The sequence below is a fragment of the Macrobrachium rosenbergii genome, chromosome 3 (genome assembly GCF_040412425.1).
Source record: "Macrobrachium rosenbergii isolate ZJJX-2024 chromosome 3, ASM4041242v1, whole genome shotgun sequence".
Lineage (NCBI taxonomy): Eukaryota > Metazoa > Arthropoda > Malacostraca > Decapoda > Palaemonidae > Macrobrachium > Macrobrachium rosenbergii.
The window spans coordinates 33,565,724-33,585,316 of NC_089743.1; the positions used below are offsets into that span (position 1 = coordinate 33,565,724).

A 19,593-nucleotide genomic window follows, 5' to 3' on the forward strand; every position below is an offset into this window, starting at 1 on the left:
CACTTAAAAAATACATTTTATTGATATTTTGCTGTTTACTTTAATGTTAACATTTGAAAATTAGTAAATAATTTTTTATCACAAAGAATGTATTAGTCACGAAAATAACATGAAAATACAGTAATTAGTGAATACTGCTTTACAAAAAAATGCGCGAATTAGCAAATTTTCCATGATTTACTTGGATTTACCTTCTACAGAATAATATGCAACTAATTGAAGCTGCGAATGCTGAACCGCGATTTAGTGGAGGTCCATTGTATACAGTACACTACTTTTGATATAAAATATTTATTATAAAAATATATAAATTTTATGCTATGGTGACGTGTCATATCGATGCACAATGAATCTCGCATGAAAATACAAAAAGGAAAGGAGTGTGTATTAATGCATATGCTATAGGCTTTAACATACACAGTATCAGTTGCACTCTCTCTCTTTTGTGTACAATAATATCCATTCAAAAAATCTGAAAAACATAAACGTGAAAAAACATAAAATAAGCACTAAAAAAAGTCACACACCTGCCCAACCCTCTCCACCATCCCACATGGCTGCCTAACCCCCTCCCTACCCAGGGAACTGCTTCCCCAGCCAACCCCCTCACCCCCCCCAAAAAAAAAAAACACTTTCCCTGCTTTATTATGCCTGTAAAGGGAGTTTCTCTCTGCCCTATAACACTGCCACCTACTCCCCTCCAATCTCTCTTGGCCTTCCCACCCTTCCTCAACCCTGGAAACTCTTTACCTGTCCAACCCCACTTTCTCAGCCTGTTTATGAATGTAAGCAGTGTTCCAACAATTCCTTAGAACTGCGCAACCTTGCCAACTATAAGAGTGGTTTTTTTAAATTTTTATGAAATTTACAAATATTACATATGAATATATAAAAATATCTTTGGTCCCTTGGGGTTCTGGTCATGTCAGATAATGTTAAGTGTCAATTAATGCAAGTCTGGATAATCGAGAAATTACTTATCAATAGTCCAGCAATGAATGTTCATATACCAACAAATAATTTTAAAATTTTCTTTTAATAAAAATAAATTATCTGTATTAGTCCACTATCTTAGTCTTCAAGAATGCTGGACACAAAAGAAAATAATTTGTCATCATAGAAAACAAAGAATATCACTGTACAAAGTTGGAGAATTAGGAGGCAAAAGCTCTGATCATAGTAATGGGTCTGTATGACAACTAATTTTGTGTTCTAAAAATTAGTTCTGTTTCACTACAAACCCATTACAAACAATATGCAGGAATCACAATTTAGGTGAGAAGGACTGCGCTACTAAAAACCCTATAAGTGGCTGATTGGGACAAAGATCACTCGGAGTTTTTTGGATTTAAATAAGCAAGCAAACTCAAGGTACACAAACTATAAGGCTGATAACCTTAGACTAACAACAAATTAAAGTTTGTGATCCAAGTTCACCGGTACTCTACGAAAAATTCAAAAGATAAATACAGCCATCAAATTGTAGAGCAAATAATTTCAGATAGCCCATGCCTTGAAGGATGTAAAAAAAAAAAAAAAAAAAGGACAATGGAGATGAATACCAACCTCCAACTGGAGCAGATACCACATAGTGCTCCTATTAAAGGTTAGGATGAAAAGTATGCAGGCCACTTGTTACATCCCCAATAAAGTTGAACCATATGATCTTCCTAAAATAATAGAGGTAAAAATCACTTTGATTAGGTGGGGAAGAGTCAAAACTTGCAAAATACAGACATCCAAGTCAATGAGGTCTTGTATGTCTGTACTTCTTGTATAAAAAGAGAAGCTCGGATGTGTCCATTCTGCAGTCTTTAGTTTCTTGAAGATGCAGATGTACTACTCTGATAGGTCAAGGATGAAGGTCCTCCTTGTATTGTCATGTATGGAGAGAGATAGGAAAGCAAATGGCTCAATGGTCTGATCAAGGCTACTAGGTGTTGTGTTCTTGAAACAAAGACCGCTGCAAAGAACAGCCCATTGAATTCCACTCCTTAGATATAGTATAAATTCATGGTTTGTTGATCCATTTCAAATTAAATAAAATCAAAGGAACCCCGTCCTCTGGATAAAGTCCAACAAGAAACCTGCATCCATGACTACTGGGGAGGTTAACAAGATATTAGTACCACCTAGGGGTCTAACTACAATCAGTGAAGCCTACTCGCAGAATACAATATCCTTTCAAGCTCTCTTGAAGAACCTAAATCCAGTGCCTGTTGTTCAACATCCACCTGAGGAAAATTAGACTAAAACCCCTTGATAACTGCAAACCTGGCAACAGTAACACTACCATTTGAATCTCAGCTTAAAAGCCTTCAAGCTAAAAGAACTGAAACAGGATTCCATAGAATCCAGGGAAATAAGGGAGGTGTAGGCAGTCCTATAAAACAGAAATTCTTCCAGGGATGGTCCACCAACATACAAGACAAGTAAACCATTCTCTGGCCACAGCAGTGACACTTAAATCATGGTAAAAAAGATATTTAAGCTCTGTAAGCATCTAACTCCCAGGACCTTGTCAAAAGATGGAAAGGCATAAGGTACCATGTTGGGATTTGTAAGGAAAATCAACAAAAGGTATCCTGCAACCCTGAAGAGCTTACAGGCATCTGGCTGTACCAAGCCTTTCAAAGTAGGGCTTTGATTTCCCTGCTGTGACTAACTACTGTAATACCAAACTGCTTCCTCCTGGAGCATACCTCGGGAGAGTTGCAGATTCTTGGTCTAAGTCTTGATGTAAACTGTGACTGCTATGTGTGATAAATATCCCTAGTTGTTTCACCTCTGATCCCCTGGATATGCTACTGTCATTGTAACTTCTGTGATATTCCTCGTCTTGCTTTTGATGTAAAAAAAAAAAAAAGGCCTGAGACCTAGATAGACTGGTTTTAAGTAACTGATGATACGTTTCTTGGGTGGAGACTATATCTGCAGTTTGGGAGTCCCGGGGAATCTTGTCACACAATGGCGCATTGCTACCATTTGCAATATAGTTGTATGTGAGGTAGTTATGCCTGATCCTGCATTGAGATCAAACAGCTTAAACCTCCCAGTTGCTATTATAATTTGTATGCAAGTGGCTAACATCATCCCTAATGTTCTTTTTTTATTTTTATTATTGGCAAGTAGGTGGGGAGGAGGGCAGCCATCTTTCTTGTTACTTCCTTGAAATGTATGATGTAATTGGTCTTTTCAAATCTGACTGGGGGACACTTCTGATATGTGATCACTATTTAAAATGGCTCCTTTTACTTCATTATTTTTTACCTTACTACCACAAACCCCCACATGAGAGGGAACCAAGCAGAAATAAAGTTTTGTGTAAACAAGAAAGGTTAGAGGAGATCTTGAGTTTTTTTTTTTATTAAAGAATGGAAACTTAATCTATTAGATTCTAATGCACTCTTAGTCACTGTATATGACAAAGAATTTTCATTTACTACTTAAAACAGGTTCCCACAGCCTTAACTAATGTGGTCAACTCTGCAGTATATACAGAAGTAGTCAGGTAATTTTATCATATATGAGCTTTTTTCCGTTGTTTCTATCTTGTATCCTATCTATTCCTCTGTCTCATATCTTTGCAAATACAATCTCTCCATTTTCTCTTAGGCTTTCCTCTCTTTTGTGTCCCTTGCAATTTCACTTCCAAGCCTCTCAATCTTGACTCTTGGCCTTTTTTTTGTTACTTCATTGACTTTTGGTGAATGCAGAATTACCATTCTTTATCTGCAACGAGGGGCTTTAGGACTTAAGTCAAGTCCTAACTGAGAATCAGAACCCTCTAGATTTCTGAGCCAATACTTGAGGACAGTTCTGTTAAAGAGGTCCAACCCATCTTTGGGGCAGCTGTCAGCCACAACTTTCACAATTAGCTTACAATGCAAACCCCTTCCAAACCATGATCCCTTCTCCAATTCATCTATGCAATACTGATGAGCGTGGAAATGTTCACAGGTTTTACAATAATGTTCATCAAATATTAATCAAATAAACTGTATAATCAAATATTAATCAAATAAACTGTAAAATAAATGGGCTAATAAGATGGAAGAAAGCTATTATGAATCTAGTTGAAGTCATAAAGAGAGAATGAGTATAGAGATACTTAGATTTAAACCAGTTTAATTTCTTTTCAACTAATTCGACAGCCCTCTCACCCCTCACAGTTCCAGCAAAGGATATTCTATGGTGATGCCATGTGACTTACACAAGAGAGTATCTCGATGAAAGGTTAAGGCATACATTTATGTGTAATGCCAATATTTACAAAAACTCATATGGTCATTAATTCCCTTTTGTAATTTTTTAATATTAATTATCCAAAGTACTCATTATACAATTAAGATAGTCATTAATTTTTACATTAATTTTTCCCTTTTCAATACTTTTCAAGTTCAATACCCAAACCACAGGAAGCTGTGTCATCAGTGCGTGACTGAATCTGCACAATCCACAAGGTCTACTTGAGATTTGTACCCATCACCATCACTGAAATCTGTGTTTCTCACCAAGCCAGTACCTTACATGCAGTTTGGCGATCTGGAACTTCAAACAACATTGGTTGGTGTAGACAAATAAATAATGTCCACCCATCCAACTTTGAGTCTGTGATGAGAGGATCCAGAATGTGTGATGCTATTCCAGATGACCACTTGATAATTTACTTATTTCATGTGCTGATGGAAAGTTCTTTTACAGGGAGCAATTCAAGACACTAATTTTTCAGAGCAACTGCAGCACAAGTTCAGTTTCATAAAGTGCACAATACTGACACCCATCACACAATGTTTTCCATTTATTGGAAAAGTGAAAGCTTGAAACACTTAGGGTTATAGTGATCCTTCAATTATCCAGATTAATAGAGTCAAGGGTCTGTCGGATAATGGCAAGTAAAAAAATCTAGGGGTGTTCAAGGGCAACTCTGTACCCTTCCTCACCTAACCTTGTCAATACCACATAACAGTCAACACTCAGTACATTTATAAACAACAACCATCACACTTTAAACTGAAAACTTTATGCAAAAGACAATTATCTACCTTTTTTCCCCATACAGTATTTGTAAGGCAATATATTGTATAAAAATACCCTTGAAAAAAAAATACAACTCCTCCTTTTTCAGTAGGTAGGTAACCTACCTGTGTTTATCCAATGCCTACCATGGTTTTATCACCTAATGTACTTTTATACAGCAACCTTCTAATCAACTGTTAACATAATGTGTGTCATGATAAAATTACCATATTGTATGTCATGATAAAATTATTTTAATTTTTGAATACTATACATGTAAAATGGGTACATAAAGGTAAACTAACGTACTTTATGTTAAAGTAAAATATCTTGAAATGCAAAACAGCTGTTTCCAAATTCTTTTGTTTACGTCATACTCAACGATGTTGTTTATGTCAGTTCTTTGGTAAGTGGCTGTTAATTATAAGAGATGGTTATGAATTGTTACATAAGCCATAAGTTTGGTAATCTTGTTTGAAAGCACAGCGTAGTACAATCTCCTGAAAATGAAGTTTGCTCACTTTGTAATACACAGTATTTGTGTATTACAACAACCTGTGTTTACAACTTTAGTATATATGGCATATCTCAATTATGACTGTTCAAAGCAAATTCATTCAAAGAACACTACTGAGGGGTCAAGGCTCAAATGTGATGGAAGGAGTGGGGGAAGGCAATGGCACTGGAGTCGCACAGTGCATTTTTTTTGTTCGTCATAAATTACTCAGTAACATGCAATAGAGTCTTGAAGTGCTCTCTCAACTTTAGCAAATCGTTCCATATTCACATCCATTTGACTGAAAAGTTTCTTTGCATGTTCAACTGAGGCATATGCCACTGCCATTTTTTTTATCATAAACTTTTGCTCTGGCTCTTCTTCAATTTCTTCTTCTATTAAAAAATTATACTTACTTTGTAGAAAACTGCTGATTAGTTTTGAAGAATTATGGTAAGAGGATACAGTATATCTATTGACTGAAACTTGAATGACGCCTCATTTAATATCTAGACTATTTTTCAAGAAATGGCAATGGAAATAAAGCCTAACGATAGGGAAACAACATCAAAATCCAGACCCATGTAATACTGGCAATAAAGAATCCTCAGCATGAAGGAACAAGACTATATAAATGATAGAAAGGAACTCTCCAACAGTTAAAATGACAAAATGAGTGCTAGCAACAGAATCCTTTGCATTATGGATCCTGACACGTCTGTTTTATGTAATTAATCACATACTCCAAGAGCTGAAGGAAGATGTGTAATCTAAGATAAACAGACAACGCAGTTTATTCAGAGAAGAAAGAATTTTTATGAGATACCCATTTACTTAGATCATTTACTTAGATTTTGTCACATCAATAGACGGTGGTTTTTTGCTAGGTTAAATTAAATGCTAAATGCAAAATGCACATTAGCTCTGGCTAGAAATCTCATAAAGTTACATTTGGCTTTAGGGTATGTGGCTCAACTACATCACAGGGGCTTGTTATTTAACATGTTTTATCATTATGTGAAGGTCAGATACCCCCAAGAATCTGATCAGTCTTGGGGCTACTTCTACAATAGTAGAACTTAATTACCAATCAGCTGCTCTATGAACTAAAACCATTAATAACTAACCTGCCTACAAGTAAAAAATCGTAATCGCCAGCCAAGCTCTGTTAATTTCTGGTAGTCGTACATTGCCTGTATTTGTTCTGATACCTGTGTGAAAAAGTAAAAACGTGAACATGAAAACAAATATGCATTTAAAATAACACACCTTAAAAAGAATTTCCCCATATAAAACAAAATAATACAATCCTAAATTCACAAGAGTAAGCAGCTTTAAACACTTATCACAACCACTCAGTTTCAACAGTCTAGTATATACAATTAAGGAGTAAATACACAATTTTAAGAATCCCATTTTTATTGACAATATCCCGAAATACGTAACTGTTTTATCTTAATGATATTTCTTGGAGAAAGTACAAAATTGGAAATAAGTCATGGAGGTTCAGAAACATACCTGATGCCTCTACAGTTTTTAGTCTTTTTGCATGATTTTTGGGGATTTTAACTAAACTTACAAGAGGATTAACAAATATTTACAACACTCATTCATAATCAATACAAAATCTATTATTTTTGTTTCTTGAGCACTAATCTCTCATTTTTTTTATGCACTATCTCATGTTGTACAGCCAGTTAGCTGAAAGTCATTCCCACCTATGAATTCTTAATGACTGGAGTAGTAAAGGCATCATAATATCCTTTGACTTGCCTACAGCATGAGTCTGGCAATAAAGTCTATTGTAACAGAGAGGCCTGCTGTTTAGCATCAGACCAGGAAGCACTCAATTTATGATTACCTACCAGAGAGAATAAGAGTCAATTTCAGCAGAAAGCCTATGCTTACCAAATGGGTTGACCTTGAGGCCAGAGCCAATACATTTCCTCTCAAAACTACCACTTATCAGAAATACCCAAAATACAAATAAGGATATAAAAAGAAGCTTATACCAAAATACAAGATCAAGTAGTACTGTACATGCATCAAACACTAATAAAAACAAAATAACAATACAATATAACCCCTTGATCTTTTGCAATACCCCAACCTGCATGGTGCTCTTTACTGCATCTTTCTCAGTCCACCCATATCTATCCACTAAATTGTAAAAGTTAGAATATAATCACATAGATGTGAATGAAGTGTCAACATAGGGTCACCTGCAGGCACTGAGGTGGTGTAATGCCTCCTCACAGTACCTCTAGCTACATGAGATACTGCCTTCAAGCACAAAAAATCAAATCTCCAATCTGACAAGTGTTGAAAATGCTTTCCTAGGGTACCTCACTGAAAGATATTTGACAAGAGACAATGCGATGAAAACTGAATGGTACAATAATTCAAGTTCTACCATATGTAGTCTTACTGCATGCTTGTTGCAATCATTATTCTACGGTAAATTGTACACTATGAACAATACTGTCATACAACTGGCTAACGATGAAATGTATACTATATATATGTACTGTTCTGTTCACCAAAAATGGATTCCACAGACATTGTAAATAACATAGGAGTCTGGTAAATGTGAAGTGCACTAGCATCACACTTGTATGTTGAAATTTGTTCAAATTATGGGTAATTTTGTCACTATGCTTTCTTTTCATTTTCTTATCAACCATTACATACACCCAATTCACACTATAAAGGTACACATATTATATACAGTAATCTCTTGATTTGGATGCTCATCATCTGGACACTGACATTATCCAGACACAACCAGACCCCAGGGACTAAAGATATACATAACATATATAAATTTCAAAAAACTTAAAAAGAAATTGCTCTCCAACAGTTGGCAATGCTGTAAGGTCTACAGAAATGTTGGTTATGCTGTTTACACTCATGAAGAGACTAAAAAATGGTTTTGGGAGAGTGTGGGAGGGCAGAAAAAGTGACAGCGAGAGAGAGAGAGAGAGAGAGAGAGAGAGAGAGAGAGAGAAAACAACTTGTCCCATGTATAATAAAGTCTATAACAAACATTCCTACCTTTTTTTTTTTTACACTTGTCGTTCTTACTTTTACTGTATTTTCTCATTTTTTCTTTTTATCTGGTCTGTCATAATTTTCGCTGAATAAATGATGAAAAATAAAATTTGCAACCCATAAGAGATTCAAATGCATTAGATATTCCCTAGTGTGTGCGTATATGTTATACTCACTCACTCACATACACACACACGCATTCATTCTTATCGGTTGAGAGAAAGGGAGACAAGTTATAAACAGATCACTGTGTTGCTAACATCTATGACTGCTTGCAGCTATGACAAAATTCATAAAAAATTTTGCATTAGAGTATATTAATTAATTAATATTTCACTGTAAACATCACAAATTTTTAATCTATTTGTGTTTTTCCTAACATACAAACCTAAAGTCTACATTGGGGATTTTCTCCTGCGCTAGCTGGAAACCGGTTATGAAAAATTAAAATGTAATATGATCAAGGTATGACGGAGAATAATACAAGCATCATCCAATAGGGTCAACAAGTGGGCGGAGCCTCATCTTGCTCGCCCAAAAGGATCCTGTGATGCATCAGTGTTCTTCCAGCCCAGGGAAACTGAATGAGGGGTGGCTGAGATGGGCCATTAATGTAAAGACCTCAGGTTTGTATCTCAGGAAAAATACGAATTGATTAAAAATTTGTGATTTGTTCCTATACGAATACAAACCTTTCATTCTACTCATTGGTGGGAGGAAAAGTAAGTTATGACCGATTGGAGGTCTGGCTTACCTGGGCTCACTTCCTGGCCATTGTTGGAGCATAGGAAGGAATGAAATGCCTCTGACTGAATGGAAAAAATTTCCCTAACAGCCAGACATCTTTGGGCTTTTGACACAATGGGAATTCCATTCTACAATGTACCGAGAAGGAAAGGAGGATCTGTATTTGTTGTAGACAACAACCAATTGGTACCTTGATCTATGAAGAAACTTCTCTCACATATAGAGAGAAAATAGACATTGCTTCTATTTCTAAGATTTGTTCATTGTGTGAAATGAAGAGAAATAGAATGACATCCCTCTCACCTGTATCTAGACAGATCCAGCTAATGAAGGTTGTTCTCTCTGCTGCATGCCAGGAGTGAAGAAAGAAAATGAGAAAGGAAGTAAGCCATTCACCGCATTCACAATCTCTTTCACACCAACATCTAGATTGGATACAACCTGTCCCACATGGGGCACTGGATGAGTTAAACAACTTGGGGAGCCACCACTGAACCCAAGGAAAAAGTGTCCAAGGACCTGTGTGCAACGTCCTTTAGGTAGAAAGAGGTAAAGGTGGTTTGATGATCCCATGTACCAGCTTTCAAAACCCTTTGAACTCATAGATTCTTTTTAGAAGCGATGGAGGAGCTGAAACCTCTGACATTGTGAGCTCTCGGTTGCAGTGAGTTGTCACGTACATTAGAAGAAGAACTGTATGCACTTCTAATAACCTCTTGTAGCCAGAAGGAGATGGCATTCTAGGATACTTCTTTCTTGTTATGGCCAGTACTAACAAAAAGCTTTTGACACTTATGTCTGAGGTATTGAGTTCTTTTTAGATAGTGGTGTAGCACCTAACTGGACATAAAAGTATTTCACTAGGATCACCACCAACGAAATCTCCAAGGGATGGAATTGAAAGGGACTAGAACCTGTCATCAGGGTCTGCTGGGTTCTGAGTCTTAGCCACAAATTCTGGGACAAACTCAAAAGCTACCGAACTCCAGCCCCTTGAATGTTTCACCTAAAAAGAGAGGTCATGATGTTCCCCTACTCTTTTGGTTGAGGCTAAGGCAAGTAAAAATATTGTCTTGAGGGTCAAAGCTCTATCTGATGAACCCTGTAAGGGTTCACAAGGGGCACGAGTAAGGCTGCTAAGAACCAGCATCAAACCCCAGTTAGGAGACCTGAGTTCTTTAGGGGGACAGGACTGCTAAAAACTTTGTAAAAGCATAGGGAAGAACTAGTCCTAAAGCAGCCCTATAGCCCTGAATGGCTGACACAGAAAGAAGCTTCTCCCTACGTAGGAAAATGAGGAAGTCAGCTACTTGCTGAATATAAGTTCTGATTGGAGAGATACCCTGTCGACGAAACCAATCACAGTAGACTGCCCACTTCCCCTGGTACACAGCTGTTGATGATTTCCCGAGATATCCAGACATCTCTGATGCTGGCCTGCGAGAAAAGCCTCTTGTTTGCAGGAGATATTGGATAGTCTCCAACTCTGAAGAGATAGGGACTTGACGGACTGATGTAACCTCTTGATGTAGGGGCTTGCAAAGAAGATTGTGCCAAGGAGGAATCTCTCCAGTGCTTCAGTCAGCAAAGCTAGATGGTTGGGGTACCACTTGACATGTGGCCATAAGGGAGCCACCAGAGTCATTCTGAGGTTCTGGGAGGTCATTACCCTGTTGGTCACCTGATAAATCAGGCAAAAGGGTTGAAAGGCGTAAATATCCAGGTTGTCCCAAGGATGTTGAAGGTGTCTTCTGCCGCTACCTAAGGGTCTGGAACTGAGAAGAATACTTCCTGTTTCCTGTTGAAACAGGTAGCGCAAAGATCCAACATTGGCCTTCTCCAAAGAAAGAACAGTCTTTCCGCCGCTTCTTGGTATAATGACCACTCTGTTCCCAAGACTTGATTCTGACGACTCAACTTAGTCTGCCACTATGTTCCTCTTGCCTGGAATGTACCCGGCTGACAAAACCACCAAGTGATCTACTGCCCACTGATGTAACTGAACTGTCAAACTGTGAAGATGGAGAGACTATCGCCTCCCATTTTTTTACATAAGCCACCACCATGGTACTGTCTGATATCAAGACAGAGGAATGCCGTTACCTGATCCTGAAAATCCTGAAGAGCTAAGTAAGCCTCCTTCAGTTCCAGGATGTTAATGTGAAGTTGTTTCTCTTCTTGATTCTACACTTCTGAGGTCAGAAGATCTTCCATCTGAGGCCCCAACCTTCGGTCCAAGCGTCTGAGAAGAAAAGAGTCTCTGGAATAGAAGCATGAAGGGGCATTGCTATGGTTAGGTTCCTGCTGCCCAGCCACCATGCCAAGTCCCATCTCACCTCTTGTGATAGAGGAACATGGAAGTATGGAGAACCCCTTACTGGGGACCAGAACCCCTTCAACCTCCACTGCAACGAGCAAAGGTGAAGTCAGCCATGAAGACGAGTTTTCCAAAGATGACAGGTGACCTAGAATAACTTGCCACTGATGAACTGGCTATTTCTATTTCTATAAGAATGACTTCACAACTGTCTTGAATTTCTCTATTCTTGGATTTGAAGGAAAGACTCTTGATATGACTGTGTCTATCAGCATACCCAGGTAAAGAGTCCTTTGGCTGGGAACAAGATTCAACTTCTTTAAACTGATCACAATCCCTAAGCTGAAACAGAATTGAAGAAGAAGGTCTCTGTCTTGAATCAACTTCACCCAAGAACTTGCTAAGGCCAGTCAGTCGTCAAGGTATCTTGAGAATGCGTATTCCTTGAGAATGTATTCCTTGAGAATGTGCCCAAGTCGACACCAGAGTAAACACTCTTGTGAACACCTGTAGGGCAGTCAAGAGGCCGAACAAAGAACTTTGAACTGATAAACTGTCTCTTCTAGAATGAAGTGAAGGAATTTGCGATATGATTGGTGAACTGGGATCTGGAAGTAGGCATCCTCCAGGTCTATTGTCAACATTAAGTCTTTCTGCTTGATGACAGTTAGAACCATACGGGGAGTTTCCATTTTGAAACCAGTCTTCCTGATGAAAAAGTTAGGAGTTGACAGATCCATAACTGTCTCCAGGCACCTGATACCCTCTCTACCAAGAAAACTCAACTGTAGAAACCCATGGAAGGATCCTTCACTACTTCCACACCTCCCTTGTCCATCATCTCCTTCACTTTGTTCTGGAGGGCCAGATCCTTTGGTGAATCTGGAATGTATGTCCTCTGAAGGAGAGGATGATCAGTGGGAGGACGAAACTCAAAAGGGAGTAGATATCCTACCCAAAGAACATCTACTACACAATCTTCCACTCCTAGTTGCTGCCAAGTTGCCCAATGGCTCATCACACCCCACACCAACGGCAGCGGATGGGGAGGGGCAACCTCTCTAGCGTTTCCCTCCTCTAGCTCTGCCTCTGTTTCCTCTCCTGCTCCTAGAAGGTCGTGGATGAAAGGGGCATTGCTGAAAGGAGGTCTCTGCGGTTTTAGGAGATGGTTGTTGGTCCCTACGAGGTCCTGTCGTAGCCTGTGATTTCCTCTGAGAAGTCTGTTGTCTTGCTCTGACTACATTGGAAAGTTCACGAACCGAAGACTTAGAGACCGCTTGAAAGACTAGAAGATCATTATTGTCAGCTCTTCTCCCATCAACCACAGTCTGAATCTGGTCTTTTGGGAGGAGAGAAGAAGATTCCAGGGTTGTTCAGTTCCTTAAGGCTGACATAGACTCGGGAGTGATGTACTATATTTAGAGACCCTGGAAATAGAGGGGTCCCTTCTCTTCAGCAACCAGTTGGCCCACATATTAGCTGTTAAGTGGGTCAGAAACAAAAAGGTTTTCCCTCAGGATTGCAAAAGAAGAAAGGAGGAGGAACACACCTTAGTATCCATTGTGAAGGCTGAAGATGATATCTTGTCAACTGCAGTGGAGCACAAGTCGAACCAAGAAATTGCTTGTAAGGCTAAGGAGGCCGACGTCTCCATTAATGCTGCCTCTTGGAAAGTAAAAGAGGTACTCTTCACCCGAAACTCATCCCTTGGTCCCAACCGAACAATGTCAGGATCAAGCTGTCTTGGTTGCAAGACGACTCTTGGAGTGGCATAAAAACGTCTATGCCTATGAAAAGGAGGAGGAAGCAACTTGAAAGATCTGCTAGAACGAAGTGAATTGTCTTGTCCAGAGACGAGAGTATCCACTTGCTCTAACGCAAAATCAGCAAGATAGGCCAGGGGTAATCCTACCAATGCCTTTGCTTCTTTCTTTGTGCCTAGGAACTTTTCAAGACCCTAGGATCATTCTGAAGGGGTGGTCACATTTTCTTCTCAATCATTGTATTTATGAATCACTTCCACCACTTCACTATATGTCTTGGTCAGTTCATTAGCATCAAGGTCAAATGGCAGAGGATCTTCCAAATCTCAACCCCTAGAGTTCCTATTGGGTCTATCCGGGGAATCATCAACTTCCACTTCGTCCCGAAGCACTTCTGGAGCGTATGCACATTCAGGGCTTATAACCTTATTGGGAGTGCATTGTCTGGGGAATCAGAATTTCTGATCTCATTCTTAAGATGGGAAGAGGGGGTCTCTTTACACCCCTTAAATCCACGAGAGGTGGAAGGAATTGGGGATGTAGGCCTAGATGAAAACAAATCTAGAGGAGATGCAGCTCGATGAATTTTTTGTGTGGACGTTCAGAACTATAATGTCATGGAGAACGGTCTTTACCATGTGAACGTCACGGAGAACAGTCTCTGCTGTATGAGTGCTGCTGCAGCTGATGTTGTGGCCTTGTGGGACTTCTGTAATAAGGAGACTTGTTGCAGACACAAGAGCGCGGCCGAGACTGCTGTTGTGGTCGTACATGGGATGAAGTCTGCAGGAGAGGAGTCACGTCCACGAGAACAGTGGGGTGACTTCCGTGTGACAGGCAAGGAACGACATGGATGAAAAGTTGTAGTTGGAGAAACATCACAGCTATGTGAATGTGACTGAGGCTGAGTCCGTGGCTGTACAAGGCTTGATTTCTTGACGGGAACCTTGTCATCTTTCCTTCTTATGGTCGGTGGTCTGGTAACTTCTTCTGCACAATGGGGAGAAGGAATTATAATCACTTCTGGCAAAGCTTGATCTGTTGCTTTACTGTTCCTGACCATAGACAAGGAAATATGAGATTCTACAACTCTGCAAAGATGGGAAGAAGTTACGGCCTTGATCGAGCAGCCACATAGCTCTGTCATAGAAACGGCCATGGAGGGACCTATAACAACCTTGGAGGTGGGAATATGGCTGTGAGATGAGCAATCACCCCTCCCCAATGGAGATTGCAAATCTTCTTACAGGGAGAAATCGCGAAGTCCCTTTTCTTCCAACATCTCGGAACCACACAAATCGAAGAGGAAGATGAATCCTGAGAATCTGGAGGAGATCTATGATGTTTCTTCTGAGGCATAACAGAAATGGAGTGGTTGGTCTCTTTGAGGACTGCAACTCTCTCCAGTAAAGTCTGAAGAGCAGAAGCTGTAGACAACAGAGGACCGGTCGCATGAAGCTGGGACGGAATGGCCATACATGGAACAACGTAGGGTAAGGGGTTCATGGACATAGACAAACAGGCAGATGTAATGGCTGTCGACACACAAGCAGTTGTCATAGAGATACCTGTGGAAGCCATTCATGTAGAAGTCGATGACACAGAAGGCGAAACGTTCCTGGCAGTTGAAGGGGATAGATGGGAGGCCATAAGATGTGAAAGTAGTACCCCCAACCAAGGGTCCCTGGGAAGGCCTAAAATCGACCAGTACTCTCGGTGAGTAGCGATATCTACACCTGTACCTAGAACTAAATCACAAAAAGACTCTCATCCTCCTTCAGAGGGGGAAAGTTTTCCCTAACCCTCTCAGAAGGAGCAACCAACTCAACAATAAGACCTCCCGAACCCCTCTCAAAAACATCTATTGATGAGGCACCAGACAAACAGGAAGGGGTAAATTCTTCCAAGGAAGAAGCACCAAGAGGATGATTCGGGGAAGGAGAGAAGGAACAAGAAGGAATGGTGTCCTCTGTTTCCATCAAAGGGTCGAAATGCTCCCATGGATGAGCAGCATCCTTCCTCTTGTACTTCTTCTTCAACTCGAAACACCTCCATTGCTCAGGAACCAATCGCGACATTCAGAACAGGGGCTACTTACACTGCAAACATGAAGTCTACACCTGCTACAAGTTACATGGGTGTCAGTTTCAAAGGAGGCTAAATAATGGAAGCAAGGGCTGTTAGCTATACTAGAACACTTCCTATGCTTCTTAGCACTAGGCATGGGTATATCATGGGTTTGCATGATATACATAAGCAAATATACACAAAAAGACACAATATACACCACTCAAAAACACAGAAATATAGAACCAATTGCAAACAAAATGGCAGGAAGATGAGCAGCGCATATCCGCACTAAAGGTGGTTAAGGAGAAAACTGATGCATCAGAGGATGCTTTGGGGTGAGCAAGATGAGGCTCCACCCACTTGCTGACCCCTGGATGACACTATGTATTACTCAGCCACACCTTGATCATATTATGTTTTAAGTTTTTATAACCGGTTTCCAGCTGGCACAGGAGAAAACCCCCAATGTAAAGACTGAAGGGTTTGTATGAATATATGAACAAGTGAACATTATATCTGAGATGAAATATCAACAGTGTTAAAACACTCTCGTGTACTGTTATGATGTGTGTAATCATCATACTAAGAGTCAACTAAAAAAAAATGGATACACAGTGACTTCAACACTGATGAAATGCCACATGATATGTAAAAACACGCACACTCACACACAAGTATGTAAAGCTTCTGTGATATCATGAGGTGAAATGAAAAATCATTCATTCTAGGAATAAAGAAAATATGAATTACTTTCAAGTAGCATTATTAATTGGAAAATTCCCTACATACTATACATGTAAACACATGGTGTTTTACACACATACACATTCAGACTCTCTTTTTCCATGATAAGGCAAAATGAGAAATCAGTGACCATAATAAAACAAGATGAACGATAACTTTCTAAATAATGTTCTTAAAAACAACATACTGAAAGTTCCCAGTCTACAGAGCAATTTGAATGATGTAATACTTTGTGTAACTCAGGTTAAGGAACACAATAAAAAAGGCAAATTTATCAAATTATGAGTACTACAACAAATGAAATGAACCATATATACTCAAGCATCATCCAGTCTCACGTACCATGGGACCCTTAAAATTTCATTCCCAAAACATAATTTCATCATATATCTCAAGTATCATGTGAGTTGCATTTTTGATAGCCCCATATAACAACAGGATAACCTCTTTTCTCTGTAATCCCATCTTTTTTGTTAAATAAACAAAAGTGAAAAATAAAACTAGTCTTTACTTACCACCAGATTATACTAGGCTAGGTTTTCAAACAAGATTACCAAGTTTATGGCTTACATAACAATTCATAACCATCTTTTATAATTAATGACAACTTATTATATTGCATAAGAACCACTTACATGACATAAACAACCAGTGAAGAAACAGCTGTTTTGCAATTTTGATGGATTTTAGTTTAACATAGTAATTTCTCAATTACTTGAATTAATAGAGCCAAGGGCCCATCACATAAGGGTGAAATCTGGATAAGGGCAAGTAGAAAAACCTAGGGGTATTCAAGGGCAACTCCATACCCTTCCTCAACTTACCTCTCAAAATTACATAATTGTCAACAATATGCTTATAAACAATAATCATCACACTTTAAACTTAGAACTTTGAGCAAAAGGCATCTACCTTTTCCCCCATATTTGTAACAAATGTAAGAAAATATACTGCATAAATACATTTTGAAAAAAAAATTGCAACCCCTTCATTTTCTCTCTCTTGTAAATGACACACCATTCAGTCGGTAGGTAGCTTGCCTGTTTACCTAGCCTACTATGGTTTTATCACCATTAATGTATTTTTATGTCGAATTTTTCTTATCTGTTGTAACCATTTTGTATTACCATACATGAGATACAAAATGTGTATGTGTGAACTATTGGCCTAGGCTGGGTTTTACACTTAAAGTATCCACTTATATAAGTCCAATAGGCTATTAAAGCTGCATTTAAGATAAAGGTAAGGTAATTAAACTAATATCTTACTTGCTGGATCCATTTATACTGTATTATTATCACGTTATATCATCATTGTAATACTGTATGTATAAAAAAACAATCATCTGCCATTTGCAATGACTAATACATATTTGCATTCTCAGAATCAGCTGATTGAGCCTACTACAATAGAAATGGGAGAATCATTTTTTATCTGTTAAATGAAATGAATTAGTAACGGAATTATTTTTATTTTTGTAAATAAACATAAAATGGTTATATTAAGGAAAACTAAAATACTATAAGTCAAAACAACATCCCTCAAAATCGCAAAACAACTCTTTCCTCATTCGCTTGTTTATGTTGTACTCAATGTTGTTTATGTCAGTTCTTTGGTAAGTTGTGCTCATGCTGGGTGGTTGTTAATTATGAGAGGGTTATGAATTTCTTACATAAGCTGTAAGTTTGGTAACCTTGTTTGAAATCCTAGCCTAGTACTATCTACTGAAAATGAAATTCACTGTACAAGCACAGCCTAGTACAGTGTGTTATATTGAAAATGAAATTCGTTTAGTAAGTAAAGACTATTTTAATTTTTACTCTCATTTATTTAACAAGAACATGAGATTACAGAGGAAAAGAGGTTAGCCTAATGTTATCTGGGCTTTCAAAAATGCAACTCATGTGATACACAAGATATGTATACAATGAAATCATGCTTAGGGGACAAAATTTTAAGGATTGCATGATACGAGAGACGAATGATACATGAGTATATACAGGCTTATTTCACTTGTTTTACTCATTTTACCCTATCATGGAAACTGTATGTAAAACACCTTGTGATTACAGTGAACCCCCCGTATTCGCGGGGGATGCGTCCCACACCCCCCCGCAAATAGGTCAAATCCGCGAATGCTTAAAATCACTCTAAAAACACTTAGAACTGCCCATTTTGATAGCTTAAACCAAGAAAAACCCAGTAAAAATGCTTATACCTGAGTATTTTAATAGTTTTATCACAAAAAGTGCATTTATTCACGAAAATTATATGAAAATACAGTAATTAGAGAATATTTCTCGGTGAAAAATACAGCGAATGGGCGAATTATCTGCGAATGATGGCTAGATATGTTCCACAGAGAAACCCGCGAATATGTGAGTCCGTGAACCATGAGAACGCGAATACGGGGGGTTTACTGTACATCTTTAGTATATATAGGGCATTTCTCAGTTACCAATGTCCAAAGCAAATTCAGTTTACAATCACTACTAGACAGTAATTGATAATTTTGTTTTATTGGAATTAATGATTTTAAATTTTACTTCATAATATCACCAAAGCTTTACTTGTATGCCTGTGTATGTGTGTGTTTTACACATGAGAATATTTTATCTCTAAAAATATCTAAAATACAAATTAGTAGATGTTGGCAACATATTGTGCTATCTATAACTTGAGTCTTAGTGGCATCACCCAAAGCAAAGGAGTGTGTGTGTGCATATATACAAACCCTATGCACATGATTAAGTTTATCTTTTAGGTTGTTAAAATAAAATGAGAAAATACATTAAAAATGAAAATGATATTTTTATGATAAAATAAAGTTTTGTTTTCTAATCAGATTTTCTCTTCCACCTGTCTCAAAACTGCGGCACACGAGGGGTCAGGCTGGGTGGCGGGCCATTCAATCAGATTTTCTCTATCTGCCTGAGGTAAGTATGTACAAAACTTTATTTTTTATCATAAAAATATCATTTTTGTACATGCAACTTACCTGTCAGATATATACTTAGCTGACTGGCACCCTTGGAGGAGGGCAAGAGACAGCAAATAACTAAAAACGGGAAACAACATATGTTGTAGGATAAACAAAAACCATGGTTCTTACCTGATTGGGCAGAAGACTTCATGGATACTGTCTATGAGTCTGCTTGCCTCAGGAGCTTCAGCGAGGATGTGACCTATGACTGACAGCCCTTCTGGATCGTGCCAATGGGGATGACCCACTAACATGGCAGAGCCTATAGCTGATCGTGTCAAAGGGGCTGACCCACTTACATGACCGAGCCTACACCTGAATCGTATCAATGGGGCTATCCTCTTATATGACAGAGCTAGGTGTCCATAAAAATACAAGGAACATGACAACCAATCCCGACCAC

The 19,593-nt window shown here is 38.6% G+C and overlaps 1 protein-coding gene across 1 annotated transcript in view; it reads right to left on the minus strand.

Annotated features, from left to right (window-relative positions):
- The window catches only part of LOC136854164 (poly(A) RNA polymerase, mitochondrial-like), a 133,890-nt gene that overhangs the window by 59,400 nt on the left and 54,897 nt on the right, over positions 1–19,593 (minus strand). The window contains exon 4 of the mRNA XM_067130435.1: positions 6,643–6,726. Within this exon, the coding sequence (XP_066986536.1) occupies positions 6,643–6,726 (84 nt within the window). The remainder of the gene's footprint in view (positions 1–6,642; positions 6,727–19,593) is intronic.